Here is a 20,871-nt window from a genome sequence, read left to right on the forward strand (position 1 = left end):
AATTAATAGAAATCGTTCAAACTTACGTTTATTAAAATATCAATTTTCTAGACGCCACAAACAATGAGCAAATTCAAAATCAAGATGTTGATCGAAATTGGGATCAAAATCATTTTGGTTATTCTATTGAAATTTAAGCTAATCAAATAATCACTACTTTGTAAGAATTATCAAAATTTTGGTTATTCATGAGATGATAATATTCTCCAAAAGGTTCATCAAAATATTAATTTGCATTCATTTCATCAAACCATTAAATTACATATGAAATAATCATGCCATAGAAGGCTCATCTAAAATTGGTGCATGTTGATTTCCATAATATGATAATGGTCCATTAATAGACTTCATCCGGATCTTATATTTCTGATATTCTTGATTATTCTATTTAAATTTAAGAGAGTCATAAGTAATTAATACCCCTGGAAAAAGCATGCCTTCGGGGGTTCCTCCAATACTCCATCATCCAAATACCACATGTTAAAGTCAGTTTTCGTTGTTTGGTGGATTGCGAGGGAGAATAAGAGAGGACCTAGAAAGTCACCTTGTTGAACTCCATTGGCAGAATCAAGTATGGTTGTCCCGAATATAAGCGCGGAAGGCTTGGAGCATGCCAAGTTGACAATCGGTAGGATGTACGGAATTTCTTTTGCGCAAGCTTCAAGGATACAGTTTCTTCTAACAGAATTGAATGCATTCTTTAAGTCGATCTTGGCCAGAATTCGTTGGGAATCCGTGGAAGAATTAACAAACTCACATAGAGCGTGGACCCCGGCCTCGGCGCCTCCTCGGATACCAACTCCGAGCTGTGTTGGTACGAAGTACGGTAGGAGTTCCCCAGAACCTGCCTTGCTTGCTATCTTGGAAGCAATCCTTCGGAAAATGTTTCCGACAGCAATGGGGCGAACTCCGCCATCCGCCTTCTTTAGAGCCGTCAAACATGAGGAAAAGATCAGTTCGCGGGCGAACTAGCATAAGTCGCCAGACAGAATCTTGTTAGAGATTTCGACGATCTTTTCGAGCAAGGTAGTACTGTTTTCCCCTGAGGGCCGGCATATCAAATCACGAACATGCACAGGCCTTAGGCCATCCACACCGCCAGAGCTGAGCGGCAGAAAGATTTCAGGCTATAGGAGACGTCCGCGGCCGAGGCTACTAGTGGCATGACATTAGGCAGGTGGAATTCACCAAAGTCTTCAGGGGCGCTGGGATGTTTCGCCTTCAATGCGGAAACAGTAGCAGTGGAAGGGTGCCCAGGTCCGAGAATATGGTTCGTACAGCGGCCTTTACGTCTCCTTCCATGAGTTTTGTCCGTACCAGCCGCCGTATCCTTTCGGCCTCAGATGACTTTGAAGGTCTTCTTTCAACTTTGTGCGTCCCTTCGGTAGGGGGGCAGAGGACGGACTCGAAATTGGACATGAATTCAGCAACCTGCGCTTTCAAAACTTTAGCAAAGGATTGCCCATCCTTTCGTTGCTGTATCGAGATGCCCAAAGCGTAGACGGGAAAGAGGAATAGTTTTGCCCATGAAAGAGCGTCGGAGTGTCTCTTCGTGGCATTTCCGATCAAGGTGGCAAGACTCTCTGCAGCAAGTACCCTGACTGCCTTCGGAATCCTAACGGGGATGTACCTGCACCGTCGCAAAGCAGACAGATATCGCAGGACATCCTCTGCATCAGAGACGGGAAGGACAAAGGGAGATGGACACCATCCAGGAACTACGCACGAAGGGCAATTCCACGTCTGGAGGGCAAATGCCTGCTTCTTTTAAGACCAATACAAGAAAGATGTAAAAAATTCCCACAGGTCGAGCAGTTAATTCCACGTTTCCGTCTGTTCGATTTCTCGTAAGAAAGGCATGTGGGATTATCTACTTTTTCCATGAATAGATTAGAATAGAATACAATAGGATACACAGAAAATAAGAAAATACAATGAGATACACAGAAAATAAGGCAGTAGAATAAGGAAAAACAATCAATGTGACAAAATTACACCACAACAACAACAATATATTATTAGTATTGATTTGAGTTATAAATATTATTACATCAATTTTCGAGATCGTCCGCCTTTTATTGAAGATTACAAATAAAACACTTTTTATTAAATGTTGAATCTTGAATTAAACATAAAAAAGAGGGAAACAACGCAGAAGAGGCATACGTTGTCTCATCAACTTTCTCTCTCTTTTTTCGGCTTCTTCGTTTTAATAAAAAAATTCATTAAATTTTTGTGTCCTGAAGAAAGAAGAGCATGATTTATGAGATATTTTCCCTTTTAGCAAGTGAATTACAATTAGTTGTCAATGTAATTGTCCATTAGAATGTTTATTGTATTATTTGAAAGATATTTGACCTATTTGAGAAAATGTGTGTCAATAAAGTAGGCAAAGAATGATTGGAACACAGGAACAGTTACCATAGCATAAATGAGTGACAAAACGACTGGAGCTCTGGTAATAATAAGATACAACGTCAACGACTTTCGTTTATACCGGAACACAATTAAGCGAGGAAAGAGCATATTGAAAAACTACAACGGATCAGAGACCGCGCTGTGTCCAGAGGTAGGTGTTGTGTAGGAGGTAGATCATTGGAGTGGAGAACTACAGTCAAACGTACTCGTTAGGAATGCTCTACTTTCGCTCTCACCGAGATGCTGTTTTTTGGTATCAGAGTGAGCCTAACGTCCGACAACAAGACTGGCTGTCTGGCGTGGACATAATTCTCGTCCCCACTCTCTGCAGGCCGAAGAGAGGTCATCCCCCACTTATCCATTTCTAGACAAACCCGTCTTCGAAGTGCAGGATTTGTTTTTGGGTGGGGACACGCGGTACTTGGAAAGTCTATCGGGGGACTACGTTGCCAACATAAGGCAGCACTCTGCAGACAATCTGGTGGCGAGTGGGCAAGTGGAGGTACTGCGCGGGCTGTGGAGTCCGTCGTTCGTGGTAATAAATCAGTGGAGGTCTGTGGAAATGTGCAATGAGTGGTACAATTCGGGTGGGGAGGCATTTCTTAAGATGACAGAGTGTGGGAAGAAATATGTGGAAATGAGGCAGAGCTGCAGTTGTGGTTGTGTTTTTATCGCCGAGAACAGGGACATAATTTCTCCCCCTGCCTCTCCCATTAACACATCCTAATGCAGTACTAATATAACGTGTAACATAACACTCCATTTAAGTAAGCAGATAAGAAGGAATGTCAACCATTGATTGTCTGCATAGAACTATGTGGGAATTGTTTCCAAAGGGAATAGGATTCCTACTCGTGAGGAATAGTGAGGGGAATTAAGGAGGTGATAACATGTGTTGGAATGTCGGGAATATTCTAGAAATTTATTAGCATATAATGCGATGGAGCGATAGTTATCGCAAAATGAACGGACGAAACGTAAATGCGGTGTTAATATATGATAGAGGGAGTGCGGTTTCCGAGTGGATGATCCAAGAGTCAAGTATTTTGGAGACCGGATAGAGGCAAGGTGAGTGTGAATGAGTGAGGGGCCAGATATACATACGACCGGTCAGTAGTGAGGGCAGATCAAGGCTCGTTCGTGGTGAGGCGAGAAGAGGAGGAATATGTGTTCGTGACAGACACCAGAGTTCCCCGTCTGGGACTGATGATGGCAGGATGGGGAGGCAACAATGGGTCAACCCTGACAGCAGCAATCCTGGCGAACAAGCACCGACTGAGTTTCCGGACGAAGGATGGACAAGTGGATGCGGAGTTGAGGGGGTCGTTCACTCAGTCGGGGACATGCTACGTGGGCCAACTGGGGAGCGAGGAGTGGTATGTGGGGGTGAAGAACATGTTGCCGATGGTGGAGCCGGGAGACTTGGTGTTGGGAGGTATTGAGAGTGGTGGAGTGTAGGATGGGATATTTCGAAGGCGAACTTGGGAGAGGCGGCGGAGAGAGCGAAAGTGTTGGACTGGGATCTGCAGGAACAGCTAAGACCGATGATGAGTAGAATGGAACCCCTGAAGGCGGCATTCGTGCCTGACTTTGTGGCGGGGAACCAATCATCGAGGGCTGACAATGTGCTTGAGGGAAAGAAAGAGCAATTGGTGGATCAACTGAGACAGAACATTCGCGATTTCAAGCGTGTGAATCAACTGGAGAAGGTTGTGGTTATGTGGACAGCAAACACGGAACGGTTCTGTGAGGTGAGGGAAGGACTCAACGCGACGTGGGAGCAGTTGGAGGCTTCTATCCAAGCCAATGAGACCGAAATCTCATCCTCCACATTGTACGGAGTGGCCAGTGTGCTCGAGGGGGTTGTCCCTCACTTTTACTTTAGTGCACATTTGTCAACTGTTCTCCACAAAACACGTTCGTCCCCGGCCTCATTCAGTTGGCTGAGAGTCGTGGAGTGTCCATTGCCGGAGACGACCTTAAGACCGGACAGACTCGACTAAAGTCAGTCCTCGCAGACTTTCTCGTGTCCTGTGGACTCCATCTCAAATCAGTCGTGAGCTACAACCATTTGGGGAACAACGACGGATATAACTTGAACGCCCCCCAGCAGTTCCGTTCCAAGGAGATATCCAAGAGTAACGTGATCGACGACATGGTTCACTCCAATGACATTCTCTACTCCACTCCAGCCGACAAACCTGACCATCTAGTAATGTCCTCCTCATACTCCTAGGTCGTCATCAAATACGCCCCTTTCGTCGGCGACTCCAAACGGGCAATGGACGAATACATAAGTCGCCTTATGTTGGGAGGCCTCAACACCATCGCCGTGTACAACACGTGTGAGGACTCCCTCTTGGCCGCACCAATCATGCTCGACATTGTTCTCTGCGCTGAACTTCTTTCACGCATTCATGTTGGTCAACGTCGCTTCAATTCCATTGCCTCTGCACTCAGTTTCTTCTTCAAGGCTCCCCTCGTCCCACAAAACAGTCCACTTGTCAATGCACTCTTCCCACAAAGGGCCTGCCTTCTCAACCTATTCCGCGCATGTCATGGACTCCCTCCCATCAACCATATGCATCTCGAATACAAACTACTTAAGTAACACTCTTTCCTGGTTTCTTTATGGTCTTGTTTAATATACAAAATTTGGTTATGTTATCAGTCGAGACAACTTTTTGTCTAGTCTGTCCAAAGAGTTCAGCAAACGGTTTTCTTCTATCGACAGCACTGAAGGGGCACGTCGGCGAGTACACACTGCGTCGTTGACAAGCTTATTGACCAGACTCAGTGACAGGTTGTCGTAGGTGACGTACTTCTCGGCGGCATTGAACAGAGCAATGCTGTCGAGTGCTATCAAATCACACCCCAATCATACTAGGCAGTACATTCACACGCGGACGGGCATGCTTTGGAATACTACCAGACTTGGCCGGCATGGGAATCTGCCCCGTTTCCAAAATGTGGTGGGATCTGGGTGTCCCGGAGTACGTGGAACTTGGTCTTTTGGAGGGGTAAATACTCCGCGACGGCAATTCAGTGAGAATAATACCGTTGATGTGGATGGGGACTCTCCACTTGTTACCTGAGGCTGCTGAATAGTGCAAGTATAACTCGTGTCTGTCGTCTCGGGACGCTCCGAACCATTCGATTCGATTTGATCAGCAAATCTCACTGTCTTCAGTTGGCAAGACATGGGGGGACGTGTTTTTAGTATTCCTTTGGTGTCCTTTGAACATTCCTTCATTTTTCGGCATTTCTTTTCAATGCACCCACTCAGAAATGAATTGTCGGAAATGTTGTGGCCTCCCTCGACTGTTCTGTTCTGTTCTGGTGGTTTATTGAGGGAGGATTGATAGGCAATCGGCAGTAGTTGTTGAGAGTAAACAATTTTGCTAAATGGACTCCGGGAAAACGTGGTTAGTCGAGGCATATCCTCTTCGTCTAGAGTGCTTTTCTCTGTCACTTTGTCGCGTATTTGTTGCTGTTGATTCGAGGAGGGGGCGGAATGTACTCGCTGCACGTGGTATTTTGAGGATTTGTCTACAATTAACATTTATTGAGGACTGCTTTCTTTGATGACAGATCGCCGAGAACTGGGTCGGCAGTACGTCACTAACAAACACCAACACGGGGCTACTCAGTTTGGGGGAATACGTTTGTGGTCTCCTTTTCACATATGTTCCTCTTTGGTATTTTTCCGTGATTTCTTGGAAGCGTTGGTGTCTCTCTGCTAAGACTTTCCTTCTGTATTCTTCTTCGTCGGCCTGTTGCTGGCGCATTTTCTCTTGATAAAGTCTTTTTGTCAGATGACGGAGCAACCTCTGTCTTCGCCTTGTCTCCAAATGGACTCTTTGTTGGAGTGGCTGGTGGAGTGGCTGCCCCCGAAAGTTTTCTCTGAAAAGATTAGTGGCATCAGTACAAGTATGACATTGCGTGTCCATGGATATTAAAATAAATGACGGAAGTGTTTCATGTCCGGGTGTATTGCCGGCAATATCGATGGTATATATATGCCTGATCATCCATTTTTAAATGGACTTGAACGACTATCCGAATAACAAGTTGGTGATGTACCAGCCAGACTACTACATGTGGGAACCCTATAACGAAATGTGGGGTTCCTACGTCTACTCTGACGAAGATCTGTTCAGGTCGTATTTGGTCAAAGACAAGGAAGAACAACCCAAGGAGAATGTCAGTTCGGAAGAACTGGTCGACTTTGCCAAAAAGTTTAAGCAAATTCGAATGCGAAACGGACACACTCAAGCGGACGTGGGGAATGCGTTGGGGAATCTCTATGGGAGTTTTTTGTCGCAGACGACTGTGTGTCGTTTCGAGTCACTCCAACTGTCCACCAAGAACATGTGCAAGTTGAAGCCCCTCCTGGAGAAGTGGGTGGACGAAATAACCAGCGACACCATGGACAACTGCATTCCCGAAAAGCACATGCATGTACAGAAACGAAAAAAGAGGACGCCTATTGACAATTCCCTCAAATATGCTCTCGAAAAGTATTTCTTCCAAAACCCCAAACCTGTGTCCAACACTCTACGTCGAATTGCCAGCAGTCTCAACCTCGACAAGGATGTCGTCCGCGTGTGGTTTTGTAATCGACGACAGAAAGCAAAAAGGGACAAACTCGACAACTTAGAGGAGGCACCCATCAATCACAATCCTTTTTTCAACACCAACGAAGATATGTTCTTTTTGGGGATCCACCAAATTATTTTAGTACTAAACAATGATTTTTAATATTTCATTTACTATTGATCTTTAGTGACAGGCTGTGCATCTCATTATTGACAAACAGGTGCATTTCTCCCTCCCCCTTCCAGACCTGTCACCCCCCAGCGACACATGTCATGGAATATTCTATCCATGCATATTCTGATAGTCCTGTGCCTCCCATGGACTATTCCAGGCATATCAGAACAAGATTTGAGAGATGGGTCACATATATATGCATGGCTAACCTCTCTTAATTTTTTCAGGGTTCTGATATGGAAATGTTACGTCATTGAATAATTAATAAGTTTGGGAATATTTCCCTTAATAATTTAGTCAGCGCTCGAAGGACTTGTTTTGCAATGCTCCCGGGTTCAAATCTCACTGTCATCATTCGGGCCGAAGGTTCCATGCATATTACGTGCACCCCGGATTGACGAGTGAGGCCGTCATCAGTGATTGCGGAACCTGATGTCTATTTCAGCCATGGGGCAGAGACACGTCTTGGTTTGGATTAGCTAGTTTCATGTTCTCTCTATCTGTCTTGATCTTATGTGGCCGCACAAGCTTTGTCATGATCCATGGCATTGCGAAAATGCGTATAATAATTTAGTCAATTGTTTCCTTCTTGTTCAGCAAGCCTATTTGGAACCTCTAAGGGCTGTCCACATGATACCTTAGAGCAGGCATTCTCAACCTTTTTTTGTTCATCGCCCCCTTAGATATTTTATCGCCCCCTTGTCCACATACAATTTAAAAATTTTTGGGCATTGTCCCTTAATTGGTTTTTTTTGTATATAACTCAAAAATCAAAATATAAAATAATAAATCAAATGTAAAAAACATTAAATTTGTATTAAAATTATTAGTGAGACCCTTGATATTGATGTTTACTCGCTAAATATTCTATGTCGGGTTTAATTTTGCTCAACTTTAGGGGTATATCGCCTCTATAACAAACTTCCAGTCTATTTCTTTCACATTATGATTGACAAAACTAAATCCACTTTCAACTAAATAAGTGGTAGGGAATGTCAATAGTACATTACTCATTTCCTTCCATAAATTTGGAAATTTCATTTGCAGATCTTTTGATTGCCAAAATTTAGAGATACCATCCTGTTGAAATCTGTGAATATATTCTTCATTATATTTCAATTCAATTATCTCTTCTTGGATTGTTTCGTTCATATCTTCTGGCACACATGAAAACGGATCAATCATCCATGCTTCAAATTCCAAATCAAACAAATCTTTGAATCTAAGAGATATATCCGCTTCTAGTTCCGTCAAATGTTGACAATATGTCATAATATTGTTTTGACTAAAATATTTACTTATCTCGGATAGTTGTGAAATGTTTCCAAACTGATTTATAGAAAAATTATGTCGATAAAGCAATAATTTTCTTGCAAATGTTTTCATTATTCTTTTGCAATCAATCATGTTGACAAAATTTCCTTGAAGAAGAATAGTAATTTCATTAAATTTTGTAAAAATCCAATTCAAATAGAATATATCATTTTTTCGTGAAATTATCTCTTCTGCCAATACCAAGTCTTCTTCAGTCTGCAAAAATGCGACTATTGCATCGTAAAGATTAACAAATCTTTCTAAAGCATTTCCTTTTGAAAGCCATCTTACTTCCGTGCGTAATAAAAGTCGAATAAAATCTTCACCAGCATCTTTACAAAACTTTCTAAAAAGACGATCACATTTGCTTCGTGTTTTTATTCTGTTAATTGTTTTAATTACAATATTTAAAGATTGATGTAAATCAGGACATATAATCTTCGATACCAGTTGATGGCGATGTAAAATACAATGAACCGTGATGACCCATGGATAATCTTTTTTAATAAGAGAAACAAATCCCTTATATCTTCCAACCATTGACATAGCACCATCAGTCGCACAGGAAACCAAATTTTCAAATAATATTCCATTTGTTTCAAAAAACCCTTTTACTACGGAATATATTGCCATTCCAGTTGTACAGGTTTCCAATAATTCGACAAACAATAAATCCTCATTTAATACACATTCATTATCGAAATACCTAAATTTTATTAAAACTTCGAAAATAACCTCACAAATCCCATTAAAACAGCTTTACTATCTACAATGACGCTTTCATCAATTTGTAATGAAAACTTACTTCGCTTCAGTCTTTCAATAAGGATTTCCTTTACATTGTCACCCATTTCATCAATTCTTCGACGAATCGAATCATTGCTAAGAGGTAGACTTTTAATAATTTTAGAAGCATCTTGATGCATTACATCCGATATTATTACTTACAGTGATGGAATTATTACATTTTCTGCGATAGTATGAGAACTGGAAGTTTTCGCAATAATTTCAGCAATTTTATAAGAAGCGATGTGCGCACCCACAACTACATATAAATAAATGTTAAATAACCATCATTTACTGGCTTTGTGAATAACGATTTGATCGTTTTCTTATTTTCAAAATTGTATTTTAAATTTTGAAAATATTCAATCGGCTTTGACATTTTATCCGGGTGCTTGCGTTTTAGATGATCATGTAATCGTGATGGCTTCATTGCCTCATTTGAGAAAGAACATTGACAAATAAGACAATAAGGCTGTTTTGTATCTTCAGTACTTTGAATAAACCCATATTTTAAATATTCGTTTTGATAATGACGACTTTTCTTATTTGTGCGAGAAGACATCTTAGATACCAAACAAGAATGTAAAAACAGCGTGCTATTTTAAATATAAAATTTAAGGATAAATACTATAGAAAAAATATTAATAAATCTGAAATATTATCAAATTTAACATGTATAAATACTTGTATTATATTAAAATTCGAATATTTTATTAAATATATTATCGCCCCCCTGTACAAAATTTTCGCCCCCGGTTGAGAACACCTGCCTTAGAGAAACGAGTAAAGGAGTAATATGTAGAAGCAGACTACTAACACTTCATCCCTTAACCGTCCTTTTAATTCATTCCGCAAACAGACACCCCTGCATACATTTCAACACAGCCCGCCACATCCTTCGGTGGCTAAGGTGTGCTAAAGGAAGTGTATCAACAAACGTGGAATGGTCACAAATAATGAAGTAGAGAATCCCCTCTATAGGGACATACTAAACACTGTCTACACGAACATGGACGACTTATTATTCAAAAACAAGAACAGTTAATAGAGCCTCTTGGTTTCTCTCTCGCACTCCATGAGAGCAATCACGTCTCCTACACGCACAGGGCCCTTGACATTCCTTATTATACTCCGGTGGGCAGTATTCATCAGGGTGACTCGCACTTGAGTACACTGACCCTGCGAGCCTACTCTTCCCAGTACTTTTGTCACCTTCAATATTACTTAGTCATCACCTGTCCTAATGCAGCAGGGGCATCCATCACAACAATACTAAACGTGACTATATTTATAACAAATATTTAATAATAAGAAAATATAAACAAATAATAGAAAAAGAATAAAGTAAAACTACTACATTAGAAGACACGCTGAGTGCTTGACTGGAGTAGTGAAGTAACGTTTGGCGACTTGTACGTTGTTGGCATCAAACAAGCGAATAGTGGAAGGATGTCCGGTCAGCCAGGGGTGTTGGAGGGTGAAGGAGAGGTGTTGTGGATCATGAGTGGAGTGAGGACTGTATATATTGCAGTATGCGTGGGGAGGGAGTGCAGTGTGAGGGGGGAAAAGGAAGGACACTTGTTGTGAGAGTACAGTCTGAGTGAGCAGCCAACCGGACACATCGACAGTCTAGAATGAGAAGTGTGATTACAGTGTCGGCAGTGTTGTGGAGTGTGACAGTGTGGGCAGACTGCTGTGCAATGTGGACATCCCCCGTGGAGAGGGAGCAAAGGGAATCTCGTCTCCTCTTCCGTGGGCCATCCAACTCAAGTCTCGTCTCCTCTCTCTCCATGAGAGTACGGTATGCCCCAATTTCCGTATCCAACCGGACTTTGGCTGCGAACAAGTCGTGATGTTCATCGAGAGTGTTGTCGAGAGTGGCAGTGAGGTGGGAGAGGAGTTGTTCAGTCCTCTCGATATGTGCGGTGTGTGCGACAGTGGCCTCGTCCATCTGAGTCTGCTTGTCGAGGACTGTCTTCTCCAGTTGAGTGATTTGTCGAATGTATTTCTCGACTGTCCTTTCCTTTAGCCGTGCAGTGAGAGTGGTCATTTGGTCAGTCAGGGAACTCACTTGTTGTTTGCGGACATCCAATTCCTTTCGGAGTGCATCAATCTAGCAGGTGACTACACAAATATGCCTTAGTTTGGTGTATTCCTTCCATTCGACTGATAACAAGACACATGTCATCATCCAACTGATCTCGCATGTCCTCGTATATTCCCTCCCCATTCCTCACTGATCTGTCAAACATGGCTGTCTCCCTCATTGTTTGGAGGGAGTTCTCCACCTCTATCCTCTTCAATGTCTCCCTCTCCAACTGATCACGTGCCACACTCAATTGCTTCTCCACACTCTCCAAGTCACTCCTCAACTTGTGCACATCCCTACAAGCCTCCTCCACGGACATGGACAGACTCTCTGTTTGTGCAGTCTTGTGGCCCAACTGAGTGCTCAGAATCCCATTCAGCTTCCTCAGTCTGGACACATCGCACTCACTCGCCTCCAGTCTGGAATGTCAGTCCATTCTCACCTTCCTCGCAGTTCTTCTCCCCCCGCCATCAATCGTCCCCTCTCCACTTCCATCTCCGCTTTCTCATTTGCTGTCTTGTCCAACAGACCACGCACATCCCTCAACTCCTCCTCGTAGCTTCTCCACTCTCCTTCCCTCTACTCCTCACACATTCACTCATACCTCCTGTCTACGGTGGTGTTCTATCAATGTCGCTAGTCGACTGTTCAGATCACTCAGTTCTTTACGTTCTTCCACTCTCATTTCTCGTCCAGGAGACACAGACTTTACTTTCCTTCCATTTACTCCTTTTGACCTACCACGACGAGAACGCATTTTTATGTAATATCAATATTTAAATACAATTTTATTATTATTTTGTAAACTAATCCACACTATAAATCGTCGACTAAAACTGTGGTTCATTTTTATGCTATTTGCTTGTTTGATGCCAATTGGATACTTTTTATGCTCAGATTAGACATGAAGAGTTTGTAACTAACGGGGTGGTCCATTTTGCAGTTCGATGTTCGACCTACAAAGTGGGATAACTTAAGAGTATCAACTAAAACTCATTTAAAATGTTACAAAATCTGCATGACTATACGTTTTCGATTCAGAAATACCAAATTATTTCTTTCCTTGAAAACCACCTGATTTCAGAACGCTAAAGTAGTATAGAATGTCACGGGTTGGATAATACCCCCTTGAAAATTTTATTAAAATCAAACGAAAATAACCTGATAATTAATTAAAAATAACTTGATAATGGAATTAAGTCGATTTATTCAATTTTTTATCAATTTTTTGTTTGAATGAATGATCATTTCCCAACTCTTTTTGGAAATTTCGATTATTGAGAGCACAATATAGTTTATCACTTTTACAATAGTGTTTGTTGTTTCTCTTAACAAAGACTCCAAAAAAACAAATCAGTAATATCATCAACAAAGCTGACAGACGTTAGAAATGTAAATTGCCTTCTTTAATTGGATACTGATGCATTTACTTTTCGGGAACTGGATAACGACGTCGATCCGTCCTTCCTCCCAATTTCGTGCGGAATTGGGTTAAATAAATAAAATAAACAACCTCAATGGCAAACTTCTGGAAAATTGAAACGGAAAGTACGAATTTAAAAAAACGATGTCAATCCTCATCAACCACCAAAGATCTCATTAAAACTCTTATTTTTTAAATAAAAAATATTTCTAATAATTACTTACCAGTAATATTATGTCACAGGCGCTGGACATTACCGAACGCAAAGGGTTACCCCTCGTGGACTTAGAATTTGATAGAACACACAAAACAGGTTTATTTTCACAAAAAATATCGGACATAAAGTTAAGGGCAAGTAGGAGGCCTTACTCACAAAGTCGTCCATTGCTATTTCCTTCTCCTCTCTAGAAACTTTCGGAACTGGCTTTAAACAAGGTCACCAATCATAGGAAAAGTTTCCTGAAAGCTCGGTATTTGTCTCGTAGATTTACACCAAAGGCCACTTTGAGCGCTAATCTTCTCGTGTTTTCCAGTAGTTTAATAATTCTTGCCTTAGAAGGGGACAAGATCCACCCTTCCAGCCTGAAACGAACAAAAACGAAAAATATTTATTTAAAAAGAGGCTGTTATTTCATTAATAAATTATCTTAATTTTTAGTTACCCAATTGTTAATAGAAAACCTAATAAATTATGCCACGTGTAAGCACGCGTTGACATTTATTGTTGTCCTTTTACATTATTTGGTCGATCTTTATTTTTTTATTTAATTGGATTAGAATGAATATTTTGGGATGTAGTTTATTTTAACGGATAAATCATCTGAAATTTCATCATTTTGTAATATTTGCAAGTTTATTCTTTCAATCTGTTTATTCCATTTATTTTGAAATCTCCTTTATCTCTATTTATTGAATTTCACCTTATAGAACTTTCTATCAAAAAATAAGGTGAAATTCAATAAAGTTCTGTTCTTTATATTCTTATAGCAGATTTATATTTATTTGTTCCTGGATTTGTTTAAAAAGCCTGAGTTGCTTATTTTAAATTAAAAAATTTTTTTTTACTTCTAATTTGAATGATAATTTCGATCATCCAGTACACGCATTTTCACCTGCAGCAATTTCTTGCATACCTGCCCCAAATTGACTGCAACATTAAAAGATATGTTTTTATTTTTGGGACATCTAGAGAACAAAATAACCAATTTATACTTTTCTAAATGTCTTAGTACATATTTCTCATTTGATCCGATGGTGGTAACATTAATTTTGATCTCATGTTATCCTTTTTGATACAAAACTGATGTTAGTTTATTTATTATTTTGATTCGTTTCTTGTCCGTTTTTTTCATTGTTACGTCGGACATTCGTAATTCAACAATATTGTTTGAAAATATACTCGAAATTTGTACAATCTTTCCTTATGAAGACTCGAATTTTTGAAAAGCTTAAAATCTTCTGACTTATGTTTTAGAGGCGAGTTTGTTGACGTTCCTCCATGTTTTACCAATTCTGGTGTCTATTCGTTTTATCTCCGTCAATTCAGTTTTGGAAGTATCAGGAACCATTTGTTAAGCACCCGTGGGGAACTGTTTAGTACAGCGGTTCTCAACCTGGGGTCGAAAATCAGCCCAGATCGATCGTAAGGGGTCGAAAATGAAATACTTGGGGTTCGAAAATAAATTTAATAATTTTTTCATTTTAAATTAAGTTAGTTTATTTTTAAAGTGGTAAACCTTTGTTTTTTAAAATTTTTAAAATTACCATGCTTGTTTTTGGCCCCCTTGGCTGAAGCTTAAGCTATGAATAATGGATCTGGGCAGTCGTGGGTTTGATTCCGAAGGAGGCTATTTTCATCCTGGGGTCAATTCTCGTTACCGTTCTCCTGCCGGCACGACACAGTTGAAAATGGGGATCTCTTACCTTCCTTCCGGTCTTAGCGTGGCGTTATGGGGTCCACCATGTCAGTTGTAAATTCCATTCGGATATGGAAACGCTCAGGAGACACTTAATGCCTACCATATTTTACATTATTGTTCAATGGAGGTCCGAAAATCTTATCCAAAAGTCGATGATGTGATAGCTAGCGTACAAGCTTCTATTAGGAAGAAAAAAAAGCGACAATTGTTGTTTTCAGAAACGAGGAAATTTTAGTAACTTCTACGAAGAGTCCATTGAAAAATGAGAGATTAGTACAAAGTTTATGTGCAATTTCGCATTGCTATTCACATGTTCCAGGTTGTTCTTAAATAGTAATTTATAGAAAAAATATTAAAATTTGAGAGTAACGAATGCACAATAGACCAGTGTTTCTCAACGTTGGGCCCCAGGCCCACTTGTGGGCCTGAGAAATTTTGAAATGGGCCTGAAGATTTAATTGGGCCTGGAGTGGGCCTCAAAGAAAATATGTTAATACTAATACTAATAAATCTTTATTCGTTATTATTTTCAAATTGATTTGATTTGTTTTTAATTTAATGATATTGTCATATTTAAATTTAAATATTATAGGCCTGATTGTATAGTTCATGTCAAAAGTACACAAGGAAAAAAGGAAGACTACACGCAAATACCAGACTGATTTTTTATTACTAGGCTTCATCCCATCAAGTGCTGATTCTAAGAGGCCTGAATGTGTGGACTGTGGCTTAGTAATGACAAATGTTTCCATGAAGAAATCAAAATTGTTCGCCCATCAACAGTTGAAGCATCCTGCTTCTGTTGGAAAGGAGCGCAGCTATTTCAGGAAGAAAGTGGAGTTACGCCAAAAGAATGCTCCAAAAACTTTAGAATTCTGCTTAAAAAAAGCAAATGAGCATAATAACAAGACACTAAAAGTCAGTTATGCAGTGAGTGAACTGGTTGCTAAGGTGGGGAAGCCACATACAATTGCAGAACGTCTGGTGAAGCCAGCAATGTTGATCTGTGCTAAAGAACTGCTAGGAGAACAGGCTGCCAACATTCTACAAAAAATCCCATTGTCTAATGACACAGTGAAGAGAAGGCAAATTGAAATGGCAGAAAACCTCGAGAAACAGCTTGTGGAAAAATTAAAAGTTTCTAAGTTCTCACTACAAATTGATGAGACAACAATCAACAATTCTGCCTTATTACTTACTTATGTCCGATATATTGATGCAATGGGAATTCATGAAGAAATGTTATTTATAAAAAAGTTGATTGACACACGAAGCGACACTATATATGCGGCTGTTTACGACTATCTGTACGATAATGGGATCCCTCTGTCAAATCTGTTGCAGATTGCAACAGACGGTGCCAGCGCTATGACCGGCAAACAGAATGGCTTTGTAGCTAATTAAAAAAAGTTGCCCCTCATATATTGGCAATTCATTGCATCATCCATCGAGAACATCTTTGTGCTAAATCTCTCAATGATGACATGGAACATGCATTGAAAGTCGCTGTTTCAACAGTGAATTTTGTCAAAGCCAATGCTTTGCATGACCGCCTATTTCAACATTTATGTGAACATGAGGACCACCAGAGACTCCTCATGCACACTGAAGTGAGATGGCTTTCCAAAGGAAATTCCCTAGTTCGTCTTGCTGAAATGTGGGATATGGTTCTTATTTTTGTTCATGACATGAAAACACAAGCTTGTAGCAAGAAGCAGAAAGATAAAGCTGAGACTTTGTTTTCAGTGATAAATAACAACGATACAAAAGCAAGGATTTTTTACCTGGCTGACTTATTCGCACATGTCAACCAACTGAACATGACACTGCAAGGGCGAAATGCTAATCTGATAGATAGTGCTGAGAAAGTACGCTCTTTTTTGAACAAGTTATGTCTCTGGAAGATGCATCTTCAAAAAAATGAATTTGCTTATTTTTGTAATTTTGCCAAAACTGCTCCGAGCTCAGAAGTAATCGCAAGCTGCACTGACCACTTGAAATGCTTGAAAGAAGATATGACTAGAAGATTTAAAGATATCATCGAAATGAATCCGCCTAGTTGGATTATAGATATAGCACATTTTGACGTATTAAGTGAAAAAGACATTGATCCTATTATTGCTGGAGAACTTCTTGAACTGAAGGAGAACAAGTATTAATGAAAAATATTGAAAGGGATGGCTTATATGGATGGATGAAAGTAGAATCGATTCATCCATTACTCTTTGAAAAAGTTGTTCCGTTGTACTTGGCTTTCCCACCACTTGGTTGGTTGAGACAGGATTTTCTGCAACAAACGATTTACTCACAAAAAAACGCAATCAATTGCAGATTGAGAAGAGAGGAGACTTACGTTTGAGGTTGAACCAAGATCTGGAAATTCAACTTGACAAATTGATAGATAGACATCAAGAGCAGTGTAGTCATTGACATTTTAATAAGATTTTTTATGTTAATAAAAATACTTTTTTGTTAATCAAAGTTTTATTAAAGGCAATGGGCCTGAGATTTTATATGACCCTGAAAATGGGCCTCAGGGAAAAAAAGGTTGAGAAACACTGCAATAGACTACGCATATTCGACTCTTAGTGTAATGGAATTTGGGAAAGATAATTAGAGGTCAAAAATATTTGGAGAAGAGAATTTCTGAAATAAGTTTTGTCTTCTATTGTCTCGTATAAAGTTTAAACTAAGAACTTTTAAAGTTTAAGTTGAGAAAAAATAAAATTAATTTTTTTAATTTTAAAGTTAAAAATTTTGGTTTATAGACAACAAAAATTTTTTTCGATAATCGATGAGACTCAAATCCGAAACCAACAATATGTCGCGGTTTTGGTGAGATCAATCAAACTCCCTATAGGTTAATAAAGTTAACTTTTTAAGGTTACATTTTTCCAATTTTTAAGGTTAAAAAATGTTCGCCCTAGTCATTATCAAATGATGCAATGAAACCGTCAAAATTGTTGGATCATCTTAGATGAAAACATTCGGATAAAAAGGATAGACCATTAGAGTACTTCGAAAAATTAAAGGATTCACTTCGTAAACAAAAAACGATTGACACTGTTTTTACAAATAGCAATGAAAGAAGTTGTTATTATTTAAAATTATATATAGGAGGACTAATTGCATTTATAAAATCGCAATGATTATTGCCAAAAATGAGAGTTCCCACGTTTCTGGTGAAAATCTCATCAAACCATCTATATCAGTGATTCTATCAGATTTGATGGGTTTAAATCCTGACGAAATTTTAAAATCTGTAGCAATTAGCAATAATTCAGTTCACCGCAGGATTGACGAAATGTCTGATAATGTTGAACATATTTTATGTGAAAGGCTTAAAAATACTATTTTTGCGCTTCAAATTGACGAAAGTCATATATGTGACAACCAATCAATTCTATGGGATATGTCAGATTAATCTTATTAAATGCTTACCCTTTAAGATATTTTGACGATCGACAAATGACGACGAAAATAATAACTTAACATCGAGTTTGTTCATTAAGTTTTGTTTTGTTTGATTATTAATAATGAATTCATTTTAGTTAGTTAGTTAACTAATTTTAGTTAGTATTGTCTGTTGTATATAAAAATATCAGTTAGTATTCTCTGTTGTATTGGAAAGCATGCGCCCGGAGTATAAACTCCTTCCTACAGCGGAGAAGCATGCAATTAAATCGGAGTCGAGAACAATCACAAAAGTGGCCTGCCCTGTAAAATGGATAAGTTTACCCGTCGAAGACATTTGCTCGGGCTTGAAGAGGAGGAAAATCGACTGAAAGCAGACTAAAGAAAGGTATTTACCTTGTTATCGAGTGTATAGTATAATGCTCGACAAAAATACCTTTTTATTTGTCACTGTACGTGCAAATATTATACTTATCACACAGTTCTTACATTTTGAAATTCTTAAATTCTTTCGTTATCAGAATGATAGGTGGTCCAACAAATAGATAATCGTTTTAATAGCCTCAACCATGGCATACTTATTAATATTATAAATACCCGGGAATATGATTTGTTCATTGATGAATAACGTTCTAAATCGACTGAGTCTGCAATATATCTGCTCGTAATGATGGGTGTTATCTCTGGTTTGGCGTTGATTAATCAAAGGTACATCTGCAATCTCTATCCTTCTCAGATTATAATACGTGCATTCTTAGCTTTCTATACACATCACCTACGAGAATGTACGGAATTTCATTCTTAAAGACAATTGATCTGGATATTCTGAGGCATTGGCTGGGACTTACACTCATTATCGAAGACACTCAACCAATACAAGTAAATTTATAGTTGATTTTGTTCACAGAAAATATAATTTAATAATTAATATAACATAAATTTTTTAAATATTTTTTTTAAAAATCAATTAAAAAATAATAAATATATTTTTCCACATATCTTTTAGTGGTCCAAATGGATCAGACATTTAAATTCTCCAAATACACAGAAATAATGAAGACCAAATTCCTCAGCCAAATAAACTTCAACTCGGCATCCAAGAAGGTAATAAAAACCTAAAAAAAATATTTACCAGCTACTCGTATGGGACCACACCCTCAAAGACCTAATCGGCATGTTAATCGACATAGAAAGCATTCAAGTCAAACAACCTAAAATAACACTCAGAATGAGTGGACATCCTCCACAACAGTCTCCCGCCTCACCACCCACACGAAGGACTACTCCACAATAATATTCATCCTCCGTCCCCACGTCCACACTCTCGACAAAGTGACCTCCTATATCGAAATGTAATTCTCATCCACTCAACCACAGCCACGAATCCTCGAATGCACCAAAAGTTGATTTCCAGTTTATTTTCGTGCCGCAAGTGACCCAAGTGTGCAGAGAAACCCTGAAAGGTCTGTTGGCGGAGGTGGAGAGTGGCATATCCTCGTTTCCACTGTTCCTTCACCCCACAAGTCCTCATGTTTTGTCGATGGAGAGGGAGAATGCCTTCCGAGTAGTCATGTTGGGACATGTAGGACATATTTCTGGAGAATGACAATGTCGCTCTCTTTGAGGTGAGTTCTGCACTCGTCGAACTGCAGAGGACTTATGGGGTTGTGGGGGAAATATATGGGAAGGGACTTAAAGCCAAGGTTAGCCTCATTTAATCACTTTATTAATATAGTTCTAGTTATTAGTATATTATTTAATGCTTAATCCGCTATGCAACAACAATATTCATACTTGAATGTACCAGTACAAACAATTTAAATCTATTAATTAATGTGTGCCAATCTAAAATTATATCTTAAATAAATTAATTATTACTTTTAAACTAATATTTTTAGTCAGTAGTGAATATGATGTTGACACTTATGGAAGGAGACTTTCCGAGAAGCATGATTGACGGACTGATCCTCTTCGAGCGTCCCTCTGACTTCCTTTCCTGTCTGATGACCCAACTGACGTACGACGGACTTATCCACGAGTGTGTCCCCGTCTCCAGAGGTCCCCAGACTGGGTCATTCTCAGGTCAAGCCGAGTTCGACGATCCCCGATTTGCTCGACCCGGCAACCCTGAAACACGGAGAAATGTCGCCTTAGATCCAAATGACGTCATTTTCCGTGAAATTACCGGGAAGAGTTACAATGCGGTGGGACATTTGTTGAGTCTGAAATCGCGGGAACTCAATCGAGACTGTGAGCGGGGGATGACTCACAATCTGGCACAAATGAAGGAATTCACATCCAGGATTGAATCCGTGCTTGATCTTAAAACAAGTCTGGCAACACGTCACTAATTTTGGCCGTAATTTCTTAGACATTACAATCGCGGAGATTCTCTCAGATTATGTGAACGACCCGAAATTCCGTGAAAACATCGGCACGGAACAAGGTTGGGAAATGAGTGTGAGAGACAGCGTTTGTTCGGGGAGAGGGCATCGATCGAATGAAAAACTCGGTGGAGGACGCCATAATCCGTGGAGATGACCTGACTAGGACTCTCCGCCTGGTTTGTCTTCAGTGTGTCTGCAATGGCGGCTTCGACTTCAAACTGTTGCAGGATTACAAACGAGAACTCATTCAGGTGTCCACTTTGCTTATTCTCAGAGTTATGGGTTTGGTCAGATATTCATTACTCTTGCCAATTTGCAGAAGGTAGGACTATTGGCGCAGGGGGGAAA

At 39.6% G+C, this 20,871-nt stretch overlaps 3 protein-coding genes and 1 pseudogene across 3 annotated transcripts; all 4 read left to right on the forward strand.

The window, feature by feature from the left end:
• The first annotated feature begins 573 nt into the window (after positions 1 to 573).
• On the forward strand, positions 574 to 5,271 carry LOC115229330 (annotated as a pseudogene).
• Positions 5,272 to 6,459: 1,188 nt separating this feature from the next.
• Positions 6,460 to 7,179, forward strand: LOC115229331 (POU domain, class 3, transcription factor 3-like). The gene has a single exon (XM_029799699.1). It carries the CDS (start codon positions 6,460 to 6,462, stop codon positions 7,177 to 7,179), a length of 720 nt encoding a protein of 239 aa, XP_029655559.1.
• An 8,152-nt stretch (positions 7,180 to 15,331) lies between these two features.
• Positions 15,332 to 16,126, forward strand: LOC115229332 (SCAN domain-containing protein 3-like). Its single transcript, XM_029799700.1, has one exon. It carries the CDS (start codon positions 15,332 to 15,334, stop codon positions 16,124 to 16,126), a length of 795 nt encoding a protein of 264 aa, XP_029655560.1.
• Positions 16,127 to 16,206: 80 nt separating this feature from the next.
• On the forward strand, positions 16,207 to 16,881 carry LOC115229333 (protein ZBED8-like). The gene has a single exon (XM_029799701.1). The coding sequence runs from the start codon at positions 16,207 to 16,209 to the stop codon at positions 16,879 to 16,881; it is 675 nt and encodes a 224-aa protein (XP_029655561.1).
• The last annotated feature ends 3,990 nt before the right edge of the window (positions 16,882 to 20,871 follow it).

The sequence above is a fragment of the Octopus sinensis genome, unplaced genomic scaffold (assembly GCF_006345805.1).
Source record: "Octopus sinensis unplaced genomic scaffold, ASM634580v1 Contig12447, whole genome shotgun sequence".
Lineage (NCBI taxonomy): Eukaryota > Metazoa > Mollusca > Cephalopoda > Octopoda > Octopodidae > Octopus > Octopus sinensis.